This window comes from Harmonia axyridis, chromosome 2 (assembly GCF_914767665.1).
Source record: "Harmonia axyridis chromosome 2, icHarAxyr1.1, whole genome shotgun sequence".
Taxonomy (NCBI): Eukaryota; Metazoa; Arthropoda; class Insecta; order Coleoptera; family Coccinellidae; genus Harmonia; species Harmonia axyridis.
The window spans coordinates 25,557,336-25,580,431 of record NC_059502.1 but is presented as its reverse complement, the minus strand read 5'-3'; the positions used below and the strand labels follow the sequence as shown (position 1 = coordinate 25,580,431).

At 34.5% G+C, this 23,096-nt stretch overlaps 1 protein-coding gene across 1 annotated transcript in view; it reads right to left on the bottom strand.

The window, feature by feature from the left end:
* Positions 1–2,098: 2,098 nt before the first annotated feature.
* LOC123673954 (tryptophan 5-hydroxylase 1) overlaps positions 2,099–23,096 on the bottom strand; it is a 34,472-nt gene continuing 13,474 nt past the window's right edge. The window contains exons 5-8 of the mRNA XM_045608736.1: positions 21,067–21,348; positions 19,199–19,325; positions 14,791–15,020; positions 2,099–3,087 (exon numbers count right to left, since the gene is read on the bottom strand). Coding sequence (XP_045464692.1) covers positions 2,829–3,087; positions 14,791–15,020; positions 19,199–19,325; positions 21,067–21,348 — 898 coding nt within the window. The 3' untranslated portion in view covers positions 2,099–2,828. The remainder of the gene's footprint in view (positions 3,088–14,790; positions 15,021–19,198; positions 19,326–21,066; positions 21,349–23,096) is intronic.

Sequence of the window (23,096 nt, the reverse complement as noted above, 5' to 3'; positions counted from 1 at the left end):
CCCAGACCACCCAGACGCCATTTTTGAACGTAATTTTTTTTGCCGTTCATTAATATGGGTTTTCACAAAATGTATTGAATTGAAATTTTTGCTGATCTTGAAATTATTTGATGTCAAATTCTAGGAGGACCGGCAAAATTTAAGAGGTGCCTGGGCCATTTGGGGGGGGGGAACGTTCCCCCAGTCCCCTCCCCCCTGGATCCGCGCCTGATGGAAATAAACCGTTCGGGAAGTTACAGGATGGCCTTGTTCTCCTAACCACTCATTAGTCCAAAATAGAGTTGTCGCTAATTGGTCTCTAATGGCCATAAGTCTTAGACGTCGATCTTGAACTTCATTTTTGCCCCTTCGACGTCTGGTGCCTACTCTTCTTCGATTTTGGGCATTATCAAACCACGCTTGACAACATCTCATAACAGTAGTTGAATTTCTGTTAGTACGGTTAGCGATTGCTCGAAATAACAACCCCGTCTCCCGTAGAAAAATAATTCAACCTCTTTCAAATTCACTTATCTGGCGAAAAATTCCGCGTACACGTGCTCTAGGCATTTTAACAACAACTAAGCAAATACTTTGGATTTCCTCGAACAGCTGGTTTGTTGTAAAATTTAAACAGCTCCTTCTGGGTGTTTTACTTTCTTTATCAGATAGTGCCTTTAGTTCAAATCACAATGAATCAAGACCCGATTGAAATAGCGGAAAGTTGTAATTTTCCGCACGATACTGTCATTGCTCGAATATTTTTTCTATAACCGTATCATAAAATTTAAAAAAATTTTTTATATCAATGTTTTCTTTAATTTTCAATGAACGTTTAATCATTGAAAGACCAAATGACCACAGAGTATTTGTATTGAATACTTAATTAATATCAACAAAGTACCCCAAAAGTACTTCCTGCTCACATTCTTATATTGCTTCTTGTACCTTAATCTGATGAGGAGCTATCAGAAGATATTCTGGAACCTCCTCATCAGATGGATACGTTTTTAATCTTGTTGTTATAAATAATATTCGAAAAACATAATAATGCTGAACAACTTGTGTATTCGTTTTGACACATTTGATTAACCGGTTTCTATGAAAACCATAGACCATGACATACAAATAAATACACATATCCATGTATGTCAATCATAATTTTTGAAGGATATCAAGTACTCTTTGAAAATGTAATAATTTTCAAACGGAAAATTGCATTATCAATTAGACATGAATGAAACTGCATAATTGGAAATATTTAACTGAAGATATAAGTAGAAGATATTGCATGTTGAAGGTATTATTATTCGCAAATTCAACAAATATACTTTCTCGCACTAGTGCGGGAGAGTGATACTTTCCGAATCGAAAACAATGCGGGAAAGTAGTAATCTAGGACTTATTGTAGAAAAAAGTGTTTTTTCCTGAATTTTTCGTCAAAAACCATGACAGTTAATTGGAAAAAAATTGAAAAAATGGTGGCTCAACACCATCGATTCTCTCTGGTCGAAAATAAAATCTATACTATAAATAGAAAGTTGCAGATCAATGAAGCAATTTATCAAAATAATTCGCAAAAATTGTCTACCTACATGAAAATATGTGCCTATTGCCATGATTAATATACTATAACTTCAACCACGAAGTTCTAACCTCGATAGTTTCAGAGTTACCTATAACTTTTTTTGGATGAAGAAACGAATATCCCTGGGTTAAGATGTAATTGAATTAAATAAAATTTCATTTAGAATTTACACAACTCATCAAATAGGAAGAATAAAAATTTCGAAGGCTTATTCAATAAACCAAAAATGGACTCTTCCAACAGTTCAATCTTCATAACACCTAGAATTACGAAGATAAACTGTCTTGACAAAATTTAAAACCTACATCTTTCTCTCAGTGAGTTACATACAATATGACGAAGTGTCATAATTTCCAGAGATATTAGAATTTTTATTTCCCATGAGAATCTCCACAGATAATTGTTGAAACTTTGAATTAATACGGAATGAAGATAGATACAGAACTTTTCAGTGACAACACCTTGTCAGTGCAATCTTTTGTGTAGCATCTATAATAGAATTTGGATGAAGAAATAAATTATTTAACCATATCATTGCTCTCAAAATTTTATTCATATCTGACATAAAAACTTGATGGATCACAGTTCTCACAATAGCACCTACAATGAATAATTGGTTACCATGAAGCGAACAATCATGTTATACATATTAGAGAAACTATTTCAAACGACTGGTTCAAGCGAATATCTCATATACAGGACACGGAAAAAAGTATTAGAGTGATTTCAATCTCAAGCTTTTAGTCGGAAACTTATCTGAACCAAAATTGCAAACATTTTCTCACCTCTATTATGTATTCATTTATTTTTTATTTAACATAAAATTAATTCGAAGATATCTAAAAATAAAATGAGAGTTTCATTAAGAAAAGAATTTGCCATCTTGTGAATACAGAGAAGCATCATCATATAAAAATGAGAACGAATTATCTACTCATATTCTGTCTCTGACTTTATTTCTCTGTATTCATTTACTCAACATCTATTTTGTTTTCCATTCTTTTATTTCCATTTTTTCTTCTTTATTTTTTTTTCAATTATTTTTTTCTTTATTTTGTGTTAACTATTATTTAGATATCACTGAAAAGGATCCTACGTATTCTGTAACATCTAATTAATATCAAAATTTCGTACACATCAAGTTTCTATTGGAGAAATGTTGGCAATTCAAAACTTTTGGTTCATCTAAGTTGCTGAGTATTAAACAAAAAGCGAAAATTATTCGAATAGGTATAATTATCATCGCAGTATAATGTGTTTTTTAGCTTTGCTGTTGGTTTGGTTCTTCGTCATCATTCTCAACCTGAAGACCCTTTCGTAGCAATTCTTCAAAACGGTGAATATCCAAGTTGGCATCGCGTTCGCTGATCTTCTTCAGAGCGCTGTTCACAATGCAAAGATCACCACGTAGTTCAGACACAACTGCTTCTATTTTCTGCTCGTTGCTAAGCACCTCCACACTCTGAGTGTAAGGGTTGTAACGGACTCCAAAAGGACGATGGATATTTTCGGCAAATGACCTGTGGAATTTGTCATCATTAAATGAGGAATACTTCAAGAAGTTATAATTTCTTTAATATCGATTCAAAACTATATGAAGGTGGTACAAAAACAAACACATAAAAGTTTGTCGTAATGTTATTTTAGGTTTTAATGTTTTTCAAATTTTTGTACCATTCGTTTGTTAAATGATAGGAATTTTCGTAAAATTATTGAAAGCTGTGTTATTATAAGTTGGTTTGGGCATTCATGATAGTGAATACCGTGATGTTTTCTACTTGAAGTATTTTATTGGATGAAACAGTTTTTTGAAGAACCAATCACTTTTCGATCCCTGTAGATGCAAGTGAAGATGGCTATGAGAATACCTATCCCAAAGGTTGAATTCATGAAATAAACAGTTTTTCATTGATCTTTGAATTCCATTATCGTTCAGGAAGTTATTTCCAATAAATCCATAAAAAAATCATAAATATGTTTCATTTCCAACGAACAAAACATAATGGTTTTATTTGCCATGAACAGCAAGGCCAACCAACAAAAGAGGATGGTTGAAAAGTAGGAAATAATTAGAGAAAAACTACGCACCATTTCTGAAAACATGAAATGAAAAAAATGAGAAAATCAATACCACTTTCGTGCTTGTTCTTTCATGCTTCAATTGCATATTCATGTATCTGAACTTCCACCAAATTTTTGCATGATCGTTCAAACTGTCATTTACAATTCTACAAAAAAAAAACATTCTCTTAATGATACTGTGATATATCGGGTGTCCCAAGGTGAGTGGCCTATTAGATTATTATGGAAACTATTGATGGTAAAGATTTCAAATTTTGTGGATAGATATTCGGCCATGTAAGGTATATTTTTAAAATAATTTCACATTTCCAGTGTTGCCGGATGTACGACAATTTGGCAACAACTTTGTTGTTTTAAATGGGACACCGGTATTTCTATTTTTTTATGATACTCCATAAAATATTAAATCTATTTACTCTTACTTTTCCATTCCTATCTCTAACGGTTTTTGATTTATTAATTATTTTTACAAATTTTAGATCAAATTGGCGTATTACGAAAATGATTCTAGTTCGCTCAATATTTGAGATTTAAGTCAGAAATTTTGCAAGTCGTTAGATATTGATCTGATCTGTGTCACTGCTTTTGAATTATGGTTGTCAATAATACAGGATGGACCAAAAAAAATCATCATTTGCCAAGTTACAAAATTGTAAAAAAGTCTATTTTTTCAAATTAGACACCTAGTATATTTTTCAATTTTTGGAATCAGTAGAACACACTCTACAATTTTTCTATTCACGTCCCTATACCTATCTCAACTGGATTCCGAGTTATATGCGTTATATGTGTATATCTTTCTTGAGCCATTATTTATAGAAAAACCTCGGTACAAAACACCTGTTAGGCAATAATTGTTTATTTTGACATTTATGGATTGAACTGATTCATTGATATATCGATGTATGAACGACAAGAGAAAATAACAATGCAAAAGAAATTAACGCTTATTGAATCAATGTGAAATCTAATAAACGCATATAACTCGGAAACCAGTTGAGATAGGTATAGGGACGTGAATAGAAAAATTGTAGAGTGTGTTGTACTGATTCCAAAAATTGAAAAATATACTAGGTGTCTAATTTGAAAAAATAGACTTTTTTAAAATTTTGTAACTTGGCAAATGATGATTTTTTTTGGTCCGTCCTGTATTATTGACAACCATAATTCAAAAGCAGTGACACAGATCAGATCAATATCTAACGACTTGCAAAATTTTTGACTTAAATCTCGAATATTGAGCGAACTAGAGTCATTTTCGTAATACGCCAATTTGATTTAAAATTTCGAAAAATAATTAATAACTCAAAAACCGTTAAAGATAGGTATGGAAAAGTAAGAGTGAATAGATTTAATATTTTATGGAGTATCATAAAAAAAATAGAAATACCAGATGTCCCTTTTAAAATAACAAAGTTGTTGCCAAATTGTCGTACATCCGGCAACACTGGAAATGTGAAATTATTTTAAAAATGTACCTTACATGGCCAAATATCTATCCACAAAATTTGCAATCCTTACCATCAATAGTTTCCATAATAATCTAATAGGCCACTTACCTTGGGACACCCGATATTTGATGAAATTTGACATACCCTTCGTTTCAGGATTATGCAACAAAAAGTTTTCATGAGATTTAGAGCTAGTTTCAATATACAGAATGAGTCAATAATGCTCGATCTATTGATAATTCTTGCAAATTTTGGAATAGAAGTATTTTTCAAATTTTGACGGAATCGACAGCACTCAGCGCATAAGCTTAAATTATTTTCGAATCTACACGATTGATGCGAGTCCACCCTGTATTTTAAATGAGAGTTCCCAAGTATTATATTAGACTTATATTTTCCAGGAAATTCTGATTTCTAAATACTGCACTTGTCATCCTTTACCAGTAGTAATTTTTGACGTAGGCCATTTTTATCGACAAATTCAATGAATATAATAGATTGAAGTAAATGTCATATCTCAAAAACCGTTCGACATAATTGTACGATTTATTCTTTATTGAATTGAATGACCTTTAAAAATGTCATTCAGTCCATTTATTCAAATGACATGCCCTGTTTTTTTTCCTGTCAGATACCTTAGTGAGCAGTATTCATTTTTGTTGAGACGTGCTGTGTCTTAAATGAATATAGTTTTCAAATTGCCTCGCATTTCTCTGTCACCGGCGAAAAAATCAAAAAAGTTCACAAAATAATTTTGAATGACCGCAAAGTGAAGTCGATCGTGATAGCAGACATTGTGGAGATATCATCTGAACGTGTACATCAAATTATTCACGAATATTTGTACATGAGAAAGCTGTGTGCAAAATGGGTACCGCGCGAGCTCACAATCGATCAAAAGTAACAACGTGTTTATGATTCTGAGCAGTGTTTGAAGATGTTTAAGTGCAATAAACCTGAATTTTTGCATCGATATGTGACAATGGATGAAATGTGGCTCCATCATTTCACTTCGGTGTCCAATTGACAGTCAGCTGAGTGGAGTGCACACGATGAACCGAATACAAAGCGAGGAAAAACACAACAGTTAGCTGGCAAGGTTATGGCATCAGTATTCTGGGATGCGCAAGGTATAAAATTCATTGATTACCTCCAAATGGGCCAGACCATCAACAGCGATTATTATACAGGGTGGCTACTTTTTCAATGGGATTGTATTGGTAACTTTTAAACCATAAGAGTTAGGAGGTCGGTCAAATGGAGAAACAGTTGCATGCATAGGAGCATGATCAAGCAGTTCAAACAAATCGAGATTATCAGGGCCGGTTTTCGAGATATCATAAGAAAAGTAAATTATGTCATTTTGATTTTTCTTTTTTTCCCACTTTATTTCAAATATCATCAAAAAATGTCACAGGAATTTTTTATTTGACAGTAAATTATCCTCAATTTGACGTAATCAGATTTCGTATCCAACGTTTCGTACGCTCTGGGCCACCCTCAACCTCATTTTTTTCAATACGGACCTGCATATTTTATGACATTTTTCGAAATAACTTTTAACGCTGAATTCAACGATATATCATACAATGTCATTCAAAGTAGATTTTCAGGTGATTTTGACCCTTATCCAATTTTCTTAGGGTCGGGTCTGTATTACCTTCATTTAGTTTAATTAACAACATGCAATATGCAATAAATTTCGATAAGATAATCAACTTACCCATCTTGAACTAAATGGAACATATTAGAATCAAAGGAAGAAACCAGTATACTGGTTTCTTGGTTCTTCTTTTATAATAACCATTTAAATATTTCAATTCATAATAATTAAACGAAAGTATCATTTAATGAAAGAAAAATCAAATGATTTTTCGAAAGTAAATGAAAATCAATGAAGTAAGTGTTCGAAATGTCCACCATTTTGTAAAATGCACTCTACGGTTCTGTAACCCATACTTCTTATACATTTGCTTGTTTGGTCTCCTTGAATACCTTCCAAAACATTCTCAATTTTCTCGCGAGGTATCACTATTGTTGTATTTGTCATTTGTTTCATTGAAACAAATTACAGAATCGAACTTTATTTTGAGAGCATTACGATATAATTTTTGCAAGGCTTGGTATTCTTGACTATTTTATTTCTGAAGTTTTTGAAAAATTCCATTCACTGGCCTCAGTTCTCGATTTTTTTTTCTGGGTTCGGTTGAATTTGGGTCAGAACATTGATATCGTTAATAGACTTGTTTTTTCTTACATACACACCATTAATTTTGGATGAGGGTCAAAATCTCCTGAAAATCAACTTTGAATGACATTGTATGATATATCGTTGAATTCAGCGTTAAAAGTTATTTCGAAAAATGTCATAAAATATGCAGGTCCGTATTGAAAAAAATGAGGTTGAGGGTGGCCCAGAGAGTACGAAACGTTGGATACGAAATCTGATTACGTCAAATTGAGAATAATTTACTGTCGAATAAAAATTCCTGTACCATTTTTTTATAATATTTGAAATAAAGTGGGAAAAAAAGAAAAATCAAAATGACATAATTTACTTTTCTTATGATATCTCGAAAACCGGCCCTGATAATCAGATTTGTTTGAACTGCTTGATAATGCTTCTATGCATGCAACTTTTTCTCCATTTGACCGACCTCCTAACTCTTATGGTTTAAAAGTTACCAATACAATCCCATTGAAAAAGTGGCCACCCTGTATAGCATTATTGGATCGTTTGAAGGATGAAATCGTTAGAAAACGGCCTATAGCGTTTTTGAATCGTTTGAATAATGAAATCGTTGAAAAACGGCCCCATTTGAATAAAAAAAGGTGCTGTTTCATTAAGACAATGCGCCGTGTTACAAATCAATGAAAACAATGGCAAAATTGCATGAATTGGGCTTCGAATTGCTTCTGCATCCACCGTATTCGCCCCCAGCGACTTTTTTCTGTTCTTAGACCTCAAAAGGATGCTCGCTGGAAAGAAATTTTGTGCCAATGAAGAAGTAATCGCCGAAACTGAGGCCTATTTTGAAGCGAAAGACAAATCGTATTACAAAAATGGTATCGAAAGTTTGGAAGATCACTATAATCGCTGTATCGCCTTCGAAGGAAACTATATAATAATAAAATAAAATTTTGCAAAAAAAAAATTGTTTTACTATGGTAGGCCGGGACTTTTAAATCGGTCTGTTATGGTATGCCGACTTTTAGCAGCCAAAGACGAGGAAGCATATAGTGCCTCAACAATTGGCAGAGCATTTTTCTTTTTCAAGCGATAGAACCACCCTAAAAGCCTCTAAATTTTCAATCAACGCTCCTCTTTTCACAACCCCCAGTTAGTGGTGGATGGCATTAATCAACGTTGAGTGTTGCTATCCCACAGCTTCATGAAAAATCAATGAACCAAACCGCCTTCAATCAACTCGAGAATAAAAGAAACACTTAGATAAAACCTTGTTCCCGCCTACAGACTGATTCTTCCTAAGATAATACCACGACGAACATGAGGCTGCATCTAATGGGAATGTCACGGTGAAAGCGGCAGATTGCGAGAAAAAAATTCACTCGGTGGATGTTTAGTAACAACGATTAGGAAGAGCGCCTGAAGGATTGACGAAAACTTGAAACCGAATCTTAAAATTTCCAATTACCGCCATATGTGTATTGAATCGTGAAAATTACTCAATAGTCATTAGTGCGATTATCTATTGTTATTTACAGAAATCTCACTCGCCTTAACCTTTGAAAAGTGGCACTCGGAGTTGTTGGTAAGTCTACATATCGAGTTAAGTGAGAATATGAGATCGTTGGAGCTTCTCGATAATTATTTCAATTGGCCATCTAATGGTCTGTAATATTTGAAATATTGCGATGGTATTTCCCATTATGACAGTCAGAGGAGATAATGATAGTTGGAATCATTTGAATTTGGATAATCTTCGAGGTATTTTCGATTTCGTTTAGGATATGTTAATGTCGGAGAATGTAGGATTACCTATGTTTGATGAACTAGATTCTGTGGTTATTTTGCCTTTCATCCTGCTACTTATCTTTGATTATTTCGAATGATGGAGCTCTGTAATAGTCCAAAGAAAATAACGTATTTCTCAAAAGTTTTTGCATCAATTTCAACTTATGAGTATTAAAGATTTTAAAAATTATGATGTTTTATGAGTTTCCTTCTGCCGATCGAAATTTGGAAGAACTAAAATCAAGGCTTCACAAGACCGAGTCTAATTTGGAACATTTCCAACAGGAAAGTAAAAGAAACAATGTTATTGTTTTTGGAATTCCGGAATCTGATAATTCGGATCTTAAAAAGAAACTTATAGCCATGTGTCAAGATAAAATGGTGAACATTGATGCACGATTTATAAAATCCTGCTACCGTTTAGGAAAAGGAGTTAAAAACAAAACACGTCCGATTATTGTCAAAATTTTAGATGAATCATATCGTAGTGAATTTTACTCATCAAGAAAACTTTTTGTCGAATCAAAGGTCTTTGTGAAAGAAGATCTAACCAGAAAAAGAATCGATATATTCAAGTATGCCATAGTGAAATTTCCTAAGAATGTGTGGACTGTTGATGGTATAATTAAGGTTAGAACTGAAAAAGGTGTAATTTCAGTTAATGATAAACAGGACGTAGATTCCTCAGTTCAAATGAGTGGATAATGATTGAATTGAATTGTATTATTATGTTGTATGATGTAGGTGATTTCTATTGTATAGGTTTAGTTCTTATACGCTTATCGGGGTAGTTTCACTGTATACATATTACATACTGCCTACAATTGTTGTAGAGTTTGATTGTGGAATTTTTTTTTACTATATTTTTACTATTCTTTTGCTATTGTAGTTGTATAATGGATTCAGAATCAGAATTGGATGACACAGAAAACAAATATTTTAGTGTTGATGATGCTAGAAAGGAGATTGAATTCGATATGTCTATCGAATATGAATATGGTACATTTTAATATACGTAGTATACGAAAAAATTGTGATGATTTGATGTTATACTTAAATGCCTTGGAGTTTGATAAAAAAATGTAATAACCTCCTCTCCCAAGAACTTAAATCAACAACCAATGTAAAAAGTGAAATTTTCAGATATCATCTCCAAATTTATGTAATTGTTAATTCTGATAGATTCGAAGCCATCCTATCAGCATAATTTTTTGTTTTCTATTTTTTTTTTGCATTTCTTTGGCTTGTTGTGCCTTTCAATTGGTAATCTACATTTTTGTTGTTTCTCTTTCAACAAATGTATTGATTTTTTGTATAACTGGGGAGAATGTTCATCAGTTTTAAAAGCAGATAATGACAGCATACAAGCTTGCTTAGGCTGTATATTTCTGCAAGTGAAGTTTTTGTCTGATGTATATTTATACCTATTGATGAATAAATTGAAATTGAAAGATTTTAAAAATCAAAAATGTCAAGTCAACTTGAGAACAGTTACAATGTTTTGTCATTTTCATGAAAAAGTTAGTTTCAACTGAGTCGAAATGGCTCATAAATTTGAGGTAAAAAGTGTTTAGTAGGGCAGATGTCTAAAGCACAAATAGTTCGACTTTTGAAAATCAAGAGAAGAATCCTGGAGAACGATATACCGTGCACTAGTAGAATGTGAGGGAGGTTGATCCTATCCCGCAAAATGGAAGACCCGGACTTCCAACTGAATATAGAGCAAATGAGTTAATCGAAACTATTTTCATGCTTCCAAGGACACAAAAATCCAGAGAAAAATAGACCTCTTTTCGTAAGATAAAAATGTCTAAAATATAGGTATGCTAAAGCAGTTAGCTCGAATACCGAAATGTTGTCACTTATGTGGGAAAAGTGAAGGCGGAAGTTGTGAACAATCCAAGTAACATCAACAACTGCTTAATGAACTTAGTTAATTTTGTCCACCAGAATTATGCTCATTATGATACATACTGAATTTTGGCCGTCACTCAGAGGAATTAACATAGATAGAGGGAGCGTATGTCATTTTCAGTAAGGAAATAAATAAACTATCAAATTTGACATGAAGCGAACGGAAACAAAAACATATCACTGATACGATATTTCACTCAATTCAAAAAGTTTCGCCACAAAGAACGCACTTCTTATGTTCCATAGTGAATCAATATTTTATATTAAACCAAAATATATTGGAATAAATACCTAACTACTCGTATATCAGAAATTCAAAAATCAAACTTCAAGTGTGCCAAACGACGTGAAACAACCGATGACACTAGGAGAGCAGAAGTGGTCAAACCGTTGGATATCAGCAGGTAGATACAGAAATTAATTAATATTCTTCTTATTATAAATTCAACAATTAGGAAAAATATCGGATTCCAAATATTCAAATTTGCATAATCGGGAATCACTCGAATAAATATATTTCATTCAATATAAAATACATTCATAACGATATAGTGAAATTGTGGATTTGAAAATATATAACAATCCGACAACGTAATCTAACCATGTAAAAATTGCGTATACTCCCCTATCTATGTTTATTACTCTGTGGGCCGTTATTATGCACGCGACTCAAAATTGGTAGAATGTTCCGAACATATCTTTTGTTCCGAAAAATGACGAACCCACGGAATTTACCGCATGTACGGTATTTATTTTTTTTTTAACGACGTCAACCTGGCGCATGCTGGTAGCATGAATGATTTCAATTTTTTTATTTTTTCAAATTTCGTCATCCAACTTTGATCGTTTCTGCTATGAAAAAAATTTATCAGACTAACTCGGCATGTTGTGTCAAAAGTTAGCCTTTTCGATAAAATATCTTTTTCTGCTTGAAATAATGAGGAAAAACAGATATTGACATTTAAATGAAAACTGAGATCATTCTAGGATTTTCATTTCAATGTGTTAATATTGTTGAATTGAATGTTATAATTGTTTGCTACTGCCTAGAATACAAACATGATGACATTTTTTCAAAAATGATCGCTTCATTAGTCGTGTGCATCCGGAGGTATTCAGTTCTTCAACTACAGCATTAATTCTTTCTCAGAGTTCCATTTCAATATCAATCGATTTGTAATACACCTTCTCCTTTATTTGACCACAAATGAAAAAGTCTAATGGATTCAAATCTGGTGACTTAGGAGGTCATATTTGATATTATTGTACATCAGATATATTCGGATTCAGTTATTATGGCTCTCCTCCAAAAATACCCAAAATAGGTCGTGTCTCGCAAATGTGATCCTGTAGCATGAAAATATGTACCTATCGAAGATCATTGAATTTGTAGCTCATTTCATAGCCATTGTTGAACAGTGTATGAAAAATTATTGATGGCATTGCCTAATACAACTGAGAAAGACCAGTTCTCAGTTGGGTTCCATCTCAACCATAAATGAGAGCTCTTGAGGAACTACCGCAAAAATAGTAAAAAATCCATTTTCGAAAACTGTCTATTTTTGAGCTTTGTGGGTACATTCATTTTTAATCAGCCTATCAAGAACTACAACATACCAAATGTGCGGTGTTCTTTGTTACATAGTTTAAAGAAATTGCTCTCAGATTGTGAAATTTGCAGTGTATTTATGTTAATATCATAGCAACCTTCGTTCAGATTGAATTACTTTGCACCTACACAAAGCTCAAATGGAACAAAAAGTTTGACATTCAAACTGAAGAATACTCGTTAATAAAACGATATCGGCAGTGTTACCAAAGCGTTACCGACACCTCAACAACAGTCCACATCGTTGCGTAATCCGACACTTAACTCAGTATTTCAAAATTAATAATAATAAAATTGGTTATTCTCATTTAAAAAACAGGGTGGTACCGTATTTCACCACATTCGGACTTTGAATTCGAATTAATTTCCTAGCAGTCCCAGCCAAAATTTCCAAGAATTATCGAACAATCGAGCACACTTCATTATTGACTCACCCTGTAGAGAAAATTAAATCTTCTTGGGAGATTATAGTTACAAGACTGAAATACCTTACTTTTAGGTAATTGAAAACTCGAAATGTCCCCATTCTGATGCACAGATGGCGGTACTAGTATTAAATACATATGATTTTTAGTTAGTACCAACCGAGGTACCAACCTTCAAACGATACATGTCAAAATTTGACAGCAGTTCAACCAGTAGTTCGTGAAATATTGCGTTGTTAGTGTAGCTACTTTTGTTATTTCAAAAAGATGGAAAAAAAGAATTTCGTGTGCTGATAAAAGATTGCTTTTTGAAGGGAAAAAATACAGTTGAAGCAAAATCTTGGCTTGATGAAGAGTTTCCGGTATCTGCACCAGGAAAATCAACCATCATTGATTGGTATGCTAAGTTTAAACGTGGTGAAATGAGCACCGAAGACGGCGAACGCAATGGACGCCCAGAAGAAGCTGCCACCGACGAAAAAATCAAAAAAGTTAAAAAAAAATCTTGAATGACCGTAAAGTGAAGTTGATCGAGATAGCAGACATTGTGAAGATATCATCTGAACGTGTACATCGAATCATCCACGAATATTTGTATATGAGAAAGCTGTGTATAAAATGGGTGCCGCGCGAGCTCACAATCGATCAAAAGCAACAACGTGTTAATGATTCTGAGCAGTGTTTGAAGCTAATTAAGTGTAATAAACCTGAATTTTATCGTTATCAGTTGGAATCTAGGCGCCGAACAACTAAAATCCAACCCAATCATAAATGAGAGCTCTTGAGGAAAAACCGCAAAAAAAGTAAAAAATCCATTTTCAAAGCTATATATCTCGTAAACTGTCTATTATCGAGTTTTGTGGGTACATATATATTTCATCAGCATATCAAGCAAGAACTACAACTTACCAAATATGTGGTGTTCTTCGTAATATAGTTTAGAGAAATTGCTTTCAGATTGTGAAATTTGCAGTGTATTTCTGTTAAAAGCATAGCAACCTTCATTCGGATTAAATTACTCTACACCTACACAAAGCTCAATAGGGATGTTGCGTCATATAATAAAATCAAATTAATTTAGGTTTTCCACATTGAAGGCAATTTTTTAGAATACCAAAATAACAATTTCATTATCTTATTTGTCGAATTCAATTTAATAAAATTGATTTAAATTGTGTTAATTCTTATCGATTAGCACGTGACTGCGAACGCCAATCAAGGCAATTTGACGTCATAGCACTAAAACGTTTAGAACATAGACAAACTTATCTTATCTAGAACTAGATTATCTATGGTTTAGAACGTCAGATGATATAATCAAACCCAAGGTCTCCCTAAATCTATAAACCTTGAATCAAACCGACTTCATTGTCAATATCGGCAGATATTAGTTCAGTTTGACAGACCGCTAGCACGTGGTGACCATAGATAAACTAGTTAGTTTGTCTATGGTGGTGACTCTTTTATGCAGTGACGTCACCATAATACTGTGACAGAATGGAGCGTTTCAGCGGGAATTTCAAATTCTTTTTTTATTTACGTATTTTTTATTGCTACCTATATTTTTCCATGAAATTATTTTTTTTCGTGTTTGTATAGGGCTTATCTTCAAATTAAAAGCAATTTCAAAACATAATCAACATCCTTATTGGATCAAAAAGTTTGACATTCAAACTGAAGAATACTCGTTAATAAAACGATATCGGCAGCGTTACCAAAGCGCTACCGACACCTCACCAACAGACCACAAGTTGCGTAATTCTCACCTCATCTTCTCCTTCGCCTCCTCGAAGGAATCGGTGTACCAGTAACCGTGCTGATAGGAAGTGATGATGCATTCTTGCTTGCAAGTCTCGTTCGGGTCGAATCTTCTTATTTTATCAGGATGATTTATGGCATGCGTCAGTTCGGCCACAGAGCTCAGCAAGCCGGCCCCGTACACTTTCATTTCTCCGTTTTGCTTGCACAACCCAAATTCTATTGTGAAGAAGTATAGCTGCAACGAGAGCGATAATTCAGTAGAATTCGACAGTCGGCATAAATTGAGTGAAATCGGCGGTCTTGGCGGCATTGGCGGATGCTGCATGTTGACCAAGGAGGATTTGCCTTTGTTTTCAGAAATTTACCGATGATAACATGCAATTTATCTATCATGTTAATACATCGATAATTTGTTGAAAATCAAAGATACCTCAATCTCGTTCTCTTTTCTGAGAAACTAAAAAAGAGCAGTTCTCATTTTTGGCCAACTTCTTTTGTTCACGAGTTAAAAGCGAAAATTGGAAAAATGTCGATATCAAAAACATTTATATCTCCGCTAATACTGATGATAGAGCTCTGAAGTTAAAACATTATACAGGAACTTTTTTTTTAATATAATCCAGTGGCGTGCTCTTCTTTTTTTCAGGGTTTTTAATTTCGAAGCTTCGGTTCAAAGTCAGGGCTGTCACTAGGGGGTAGGCGGTCACCTCGGGCGGCAAAATTCAAGGGCGGCATTTCAAGCTTGATGAACAAAAATCACATGAGTAGAAATTCAAAGTACCAAATGATATTTAATTCAGTCAGCAACAACAAGAAGCAATACCGATAAATAATCAACATCAAAAACCATCAAGGGTGCTGCATTATGCATTATATTCATAAATATCCAGATGCGTCGTGATCCCCTCAGAGTGCTGTTGACGCTAAAAAAATCACATGCACTCATCAGGCTTGTCGGCGTTCGCTTTACGTTGCCGAATTTTATTGCCACTTGGGACTCTGGATTATTTTCTTTTCAATTCCCTAACAAGAATGTTGATTCCTCAGAATGGAATGCAAAATATGAGGAAACGATCCCATTTCATCACTTCCAATTGATCCTTCTTAAGAAATATAAGAAGTTTTATTATTCCATACCACATTTCATTATTTTATAATATTCTTCATTTTTTTATCAAATTAACTCATCCGCATCATCCGATTGTTTCACTCCATAATCTAAAACAAAAACAAAAAAAATAAATTATCAAGCTTTTTCTAAAATCGAAACTGAGCTAGGAACCCGAAACTGCAGGGCCCACTCTAGAGGGGCAGCAAATAATGGAGGGTAATACCTCCATTATTTGCCACCCCTCTTTTTCTGTGAAATCTGGATTACTGGAAGAATGAGTTAAATTTTTTTTTTTTGGTTTGAACGAATTTCACTAATGATTGTTTTAAATTTACTGATTTTAAACATCTTTGCATAGTGAATATCTGTAACATCTATTCGAATTGAAAATATTTGTTCATCGCATCATCCGGTTGTTTAATTTAATCATATCAAAGAAAAAAAACGAAATGTTCGAGCGTAATATGTAGTAAAAACTCAGCAGAAGGATCTGAAACCTGAATCATTGTTTATTACATTCCACTAATCCTAAATCATCTATTGGATTATAATTTGAATCCATGAAAAATAATTACACTTAAAATTTTTTTTTCCTAAAATACATTGAAAACAAATTCACCAAACCAACGTCCACCACCAAACCTCAAACATGAAAGGGTTCCGATTTGAAATTTTTGCCGGGGCGGTAGAAAGGCTTGAGCAGGAATTGGACCCCGATTATACAATATTAATTTTTAGCATTCTGCAGAGTAAGCTTCTGTTGGGGTGGCAAAATGGGACTCTACCTAGGGCGGCAGTTTGGCTAGCGACGGCCCTGACCAAACTTAGGTTGTTTCAAATGGGAACTCTAGATCTCTCTCTACCATAGAAATAATCAGATTAACGGAAGGACACTGCTCTTGTTATAGGAAGTTCTGTTTTTCTGTGATCATCAACAGTTGAAACCATAGAAAAATTGGGATTCTTAGATAAAAAAAGTTTTTGACCATTTTCTATTATTTATATTGACACAAACCATACGATGTTATATATTTTTGAAATCAGGAAAAATTAAGCTTTCAAAAAATGGCAAAGAAATCGAGTGTTCCCATTTGAAAAAACGTAACTTTGGGTCATAGCTTCGACTAAGAATTTTCTTAGTTACTATTAAAGTAAGGTAAGGTTTCAGATCAAATAAATAATATCGTTGCAGTTATAGTCTTCTATTCACTTCAGTTCAATTTAAGATACTAGTATAAACACAATGATATCTTAAAATACTTCCTTGCTAAATAGAACCATAGTATAAGGAATGGTCCTTTCCTTATACTATGCTAGAACACTAGTGCCCCACATCCTAAATTTACGAACCGCCACTGTCTTGAAGGAGCATCGGGCGGAGGTTCTTGGGAGTGGTAGACGTAGCTATGGACCGATAATTGTTTGCGGAAATACTTGCGGTCCAGTATACTGGTTTGGAAACCGGGTGACTCATGAAATCGAAAATTTGGTCTGGATTCATAATTGATAAGTGAAGGAGTGGCAGTCGAATCGGTTCTATTGAATGAATGAATTTTGATTTTTTGAGTAGTAGAAACTTTATTTAAGTGTACAGTATTAGGTATATATATGTAAATATTATGCAACTTGCAGAACACCTTGAATTTGAGAAAATGAGGCGAGATCAACTTGATACAGGCGAACAACTTTGCTTCCTCCGTTTATTTCCGAAAATCGAAGTCTTATTGTAAAAAGTGGTTATACATTTATGATTATGATTTATGAAGTATCGCTGGCCACTACTTTCTCCCATCTTTCGGGTAGCTTACGAATCCCGCTTTGGAAAAACTGGGCATCTTTTGAAGCGATCCACGAATCGATCCAATTTTTTACTTCTTCATAAAACCGGAAGTGCTGGTCAGCCAGACCATGTGCCATTGATCGAATCAAGTGATAGTCTGAGGGAGCAACGTCTGGAGAATACGGCGGGTGGGGTAGGACTTCCCATTACAATGTTTCCAAGTATGTCTTGACCATTGTCGGAACATGGAGTCGAGCATTGTCATGCTGTAAAATCACTTTATCATGTCTCTTATTGTATTGCGGTGGTTTTTCCTTCAATGCTCGACTCAAACGCATTAATTGTGTTCGATAACGATCACCTGTGATTGTTTCAGTCGGTTTTAACAACTCATAATACACAACGCCGAGCTGGTCCACCCAATACTGAGCATGACCTTGGAACCGTGAATATTTGGTTGGGCCGTCGACGTGGAAGCATGGCCGGGATATCCCCATGATTTTCTGCGCTTGGGATTAACATAATGAACCCATTTTTCGTGACCAGTCATAATGCGATGCAAAAATCCCTTGCGTCTTTGCCTTGCAGGCAGCTGTTCACAAATAAACAAATGCCGTTCAACATCTCTCGGCTTCAACTCGTACGGCACCCAATTTTCTTGTTTCTGAATCTTTCCCATCTTTCAGGCTTTCTGAAATGGCTTGTTGCATCACTCTCAATGATCTTGTTGCGTTTGACACGAGTCGTGATCAATTAATGCCTTCAATTCCGCATCTTCGAAAACGTTCTCTCTTTTACCGCCATGCTGGTATTCGAAGTTGAAGCGTTGAAACCACTCTCGGCACGTTCTGTCACTAATAGCGGCCTCACCATAAGTATTTGAGAGCCTTCGTTGAGCCTCAGCCGCAGATTTTTTCAAATTAAAGCAAAAAATTGAAAGAAAAAATTTGTCCTGCAAATGACAAGAATTTGGCTCGTAAGCTGACATGTTCAATCGAGTATAACCTTATGATGCAGACACAAATCGACTAATATTTCGATGGCGTTATATTAACAAATACTGCCACAGCCATCTAAAAACGGCGGAAGGAAAGTTGTAAACCTTATAATTATTAATACTGTTTGAAGTGTTCACAAATCTGGTGATTTTTGCTAGCAGTGTTGTTGCCATGAATCGTTGTCATCAATGTGTTATTCTGAATTCTGATTTTCATTCAATTTTCACTTTTTCATTTCATTTCTTCAGTACAGTTTTGGAATGGAAATTCAATATTTAATCCTTACAAATAATGACTTATTTCAGTTAGTTGATGGCGTTATTCTATAGTATAACAATTCGAATTCAATAACTCTCTAGTCTCTTTCATGTCACATGTCAATCAGTCGTGATATGTGATACCTATGTGTCATCAAGACTGCTAAAATGGACGCAATTTATTTCTTGAACTTTCATCAAAACAACCTTCATACTCGAAAATATTGCTATAGAAACAATTCCTAGGTACTCATTAATATCACTTACGGTTGCCAATTTATTGACATCTTCCTCAGAGGCTCCTAGGGTTGCCAATCCCAATTCTTGTGAGAACTGAGCGAAACTTGGATTCGCCAGAAGCGGCATATGTCCCAGGAGTTCATGACAGCAATCTCTGAGAAAAATTTTTAACATAATTAATTCATTGCGTAAGATCAACTCAAAAATAATGAGTGTTACCGCACATAATATACGCTTGCCTTCAGGGATATTGTCATTTTAATTTCAATTCGATATCTCTGTTTATGGTTGATTTTGATCACTACAAATTTACTAACTTGTTCTTCTGAAATTGAAAATATTCCATTTATCCTCTAATAAAGTAATTGATTGATGATTAGCGCCACGAGAATTTATATTTTTATTTCGAATCAGTCACTTGATTAAGGTAACACCAAGGGACTAACTAAACTAAACTCCAATCAAATTTTATCATTAGAATGTTATTGACTCTTCTGAATCTGTAGTAGCATAATAAGGTTCAATTTTTTTTTTGATATGGCCTTATATCATATAGCTTTTATAAACCGGGCCTCTGTTGGAGGTGGGTCTCCTTGTATGAAAGAACTCCTTTCATACTTTTGAAGGGTTATAAAAATAAGTTTGAATAATGAAATTAATTCAAACGGGCCAGGTAGATCTTTTAGTTTAAGTTTTTTATTTATGGTTTCCTGTACCAGTGAATGGACATTTAATTTTTGCTCTTCATACTTATGATTTCATAAAGCCTGAAGGGTATTCAATTATGAATACAGCATTCTAGATATGCAAAGTTCAGCAGATCATTATTTTTCCAATGTTTTAAATTTGAACAATGTATATAGGGGTATACATATATGCCTAGATATATATTACGTAATCCTTGAACAAAAGTTTCGTAGTTCTGGAGAGCGGTTTCATCCGAAATGGGTAAATTTGAATGCATAATATGGGTTTTTAATGATGTGGTACTAATATATACTACATTTATCGAAAGAAGGTAACTTCGAGCATTCAGATCCTGAATTTATCCACAAAATTAGTCAACGGCGCAAACAGTGCCTTTGTGGTAAAAGCCAGTCTTCGTGGTGTTCTGACCAATGCCGACAGGTAGCTCTTAAGGATTCATGGCTTGGCTTGATATTCAAACTACTTGACTCAAGCTCAAGGTCAAGTAGCTTGAGCTTGACTTGAAATCAACTCAAGTCAAGTAGTAGTTTTTCAATGTTAAGTTCTTTATAAACGAATAGTTGGCTCGACATTGAAAAACTACTACTTGACTTGAATTTGAGTTGATTTCAAATCAAGCTCAAGCTACTTGAGCTTGAGCTTGAGTCAAGTAGCTTGAATATTAATCCAAGTCGTGAATTCCTACTAGCTCTATGTTCAAGTGATAGCCGAGGTACTCAGGTACTCTTGAAGGTCTTTTTGCCCTTCAATTCGAGGAATGCAACCGTCTTCTTATAGTACTGGTTAAGGCTACCCGTCCATCCAAGTCATTTATTGAGGACCTACAATAAATGACTTGGATGGACGGGCTGTTCAAGATACCGTTTGACTCCTTCCTTTGCAGATGTTACTCTGAGTCGACCAGGCACCGGTCTCTGGGCAATTTCCACGGAATATTCTCAACATTGAAACTCTTATTATTTGCTGAAAACTGTTTAACTTCAGATTCACCTGTATTCACCCAAAAAAGAAACATTTTTTGCTGGTTTATTGTGATAAGATAGCGAAGATTGCAAATTCACACAAAAAATTGTCATGTTACATTCAACAAGTAGAAAGTTGATAGGGAGGCCCAAAGTTTTTACGATGTGTGTATGTAGCCTTATAAGAAACTCCAGAGTTATCTTTTATTTCATAAATATACTCACGGTTCGGGAGTATAAAATGGATCTGAAGAATGACGGATATACTGAGTGCAGTGGAATAGCCTGAAAGCTAGACCAGACAAGAAATCTCTTGGACTCAAATATCCAGCAACTGGCCTCAGCTGGAAGCCAGTTTTCCTCTTCAAGAAATTGTTAACATCCTGAAGTTGGGGAATGTTATCTTCCCTGTAGCCACAATATTTTACCAATTGGGGCCAATTCTCCAAGTATTCCTTGCAAGCGTGCTTCAAATAGAGCTTGTGGAGCTCTCTGAAAACTGTTCCCCTGATAATTTGAGAGAATAATTAGTATTTTATTTAAATTATGAAATAAACAATGTTTTGGTTTAATATAAATCTAAAAAAGGGACTTTCAATGACTATCAAATTTTTCTAATATTTTCAAACCATCATTCCTTGTCATGATTCGATACAAACTTCTAAACATAAAATACCATATATTACCACCAAAAACAAATACATATATTAGGCCAATTGGAAAGTCTCCAGTCTGATGCACAGAAGGCGGTGCTAGTATTAAATCCATATTATTTTAAGTTAGTACTCAACTTCAAACGATACATGTCAAAATTTAACAGCAGTCCTACCATTAGTTTATGAGATATTGCGTTGTGAGTGTAGCTACTTTTGTTATTTGAAAAAATATGAAAAAAAAAAGAATTTCGTGTGCTGATAAAATATTGCTTTTCAAAGGGAAAAAATACAGTTGAAGCAAAATCTTGGCTTGATGAAGAGTTTCCGGGGTCTGCACCAGGAAAATCAACCATCATTGATTGGTATGGAGTTTAAACGTGGTGGAATGAGCACCGCAGACGGCGAACGCAGTGGACGCCCAAAAGAGGCTGTCACCGACGAAAAAATCAAAGAAATTCACAAAATAATTCTGAATGCAGTGAAGTGAAGTTAATCGAGATAGCAGACAGTGTGAAGATATCATCTGCACGTGTACATCATATCATTCACGAATATTTGTACATGAGAAAGCTGTGTGCAAAATGGGTGCCGCGCGAGCTCACAATCGATCAAAAGCAACAACGTATTAATGATTCTGAGCAGTGTTCGAAGCTGAAGAGCAATAAACCTGAATTGTTGCGTCGATATGTGACAATGAATAAAACACGTCTCCATCATTTCACTCCGGAGTCCAATCGACAGTCAGCTGCGTGGAATTCACACCATGAACCGAATCCAAAGCGAGGAAAAACACAACAATCAGCTGGCAAGGTTATGGCATCAGTATTCTGGGATGCGCATGGTATAATATTCAATGATTACCTCCAAACGAGCCAGACCAGCAACAGCGATTATTATATAGCATTATTGGATCGTTTGAAGGATGAAATCGTTAAAAACCGGTCCCATTTGGAGAAAAAAAGGTGCAGTTTAATCAAGACAATGCGCCGTGTCACAAATCAATGAAAACAATGGTAGAATTGCATGAATTGGGATTCGAATTGCTTCTGCATCCACCGTATCGGCCAGATCTGGCCCCAGCGACTTTTTCCTGTTCTCAGGCCTCGAAAGAATGCTCGCTGGTAAGAAATTTAGCGCCAATGAAGAAGTAATCACCGAAACTGAGGCCTATTTTGAAGAGAAAAACAAATCGTACTACAAAAATAGTATCGAAAAATTGGAAGATCGTTATAATCGCTGTATCGCCCTTGAAGGCAACTATATTATAGTTGTATGTGATAAAATCGAATTTTGCCAAAAAAATGTGTATCACTATGGTAGACCGGGAACTTTTCAATTGGTCTGTTATTCATATAATCTCGAAAAATATAGTCCCATTACCTACATTCTACTCTGTGAAGTGCAGTAATATTTATAATGAAAATTATAGAAATGAACTCAAAGGATAATTATTACCATTTCTAAAATTGGATTAGTGAGAGGTTTCTAGAGAATCTCAATCGAAACATTCAGATTAGCAAATTGCATTTAAATTTTTCCAGATGATGACGTGTGACACATCATAAATAACAATAAAGAAATTAAAAAATGCAATTTAGT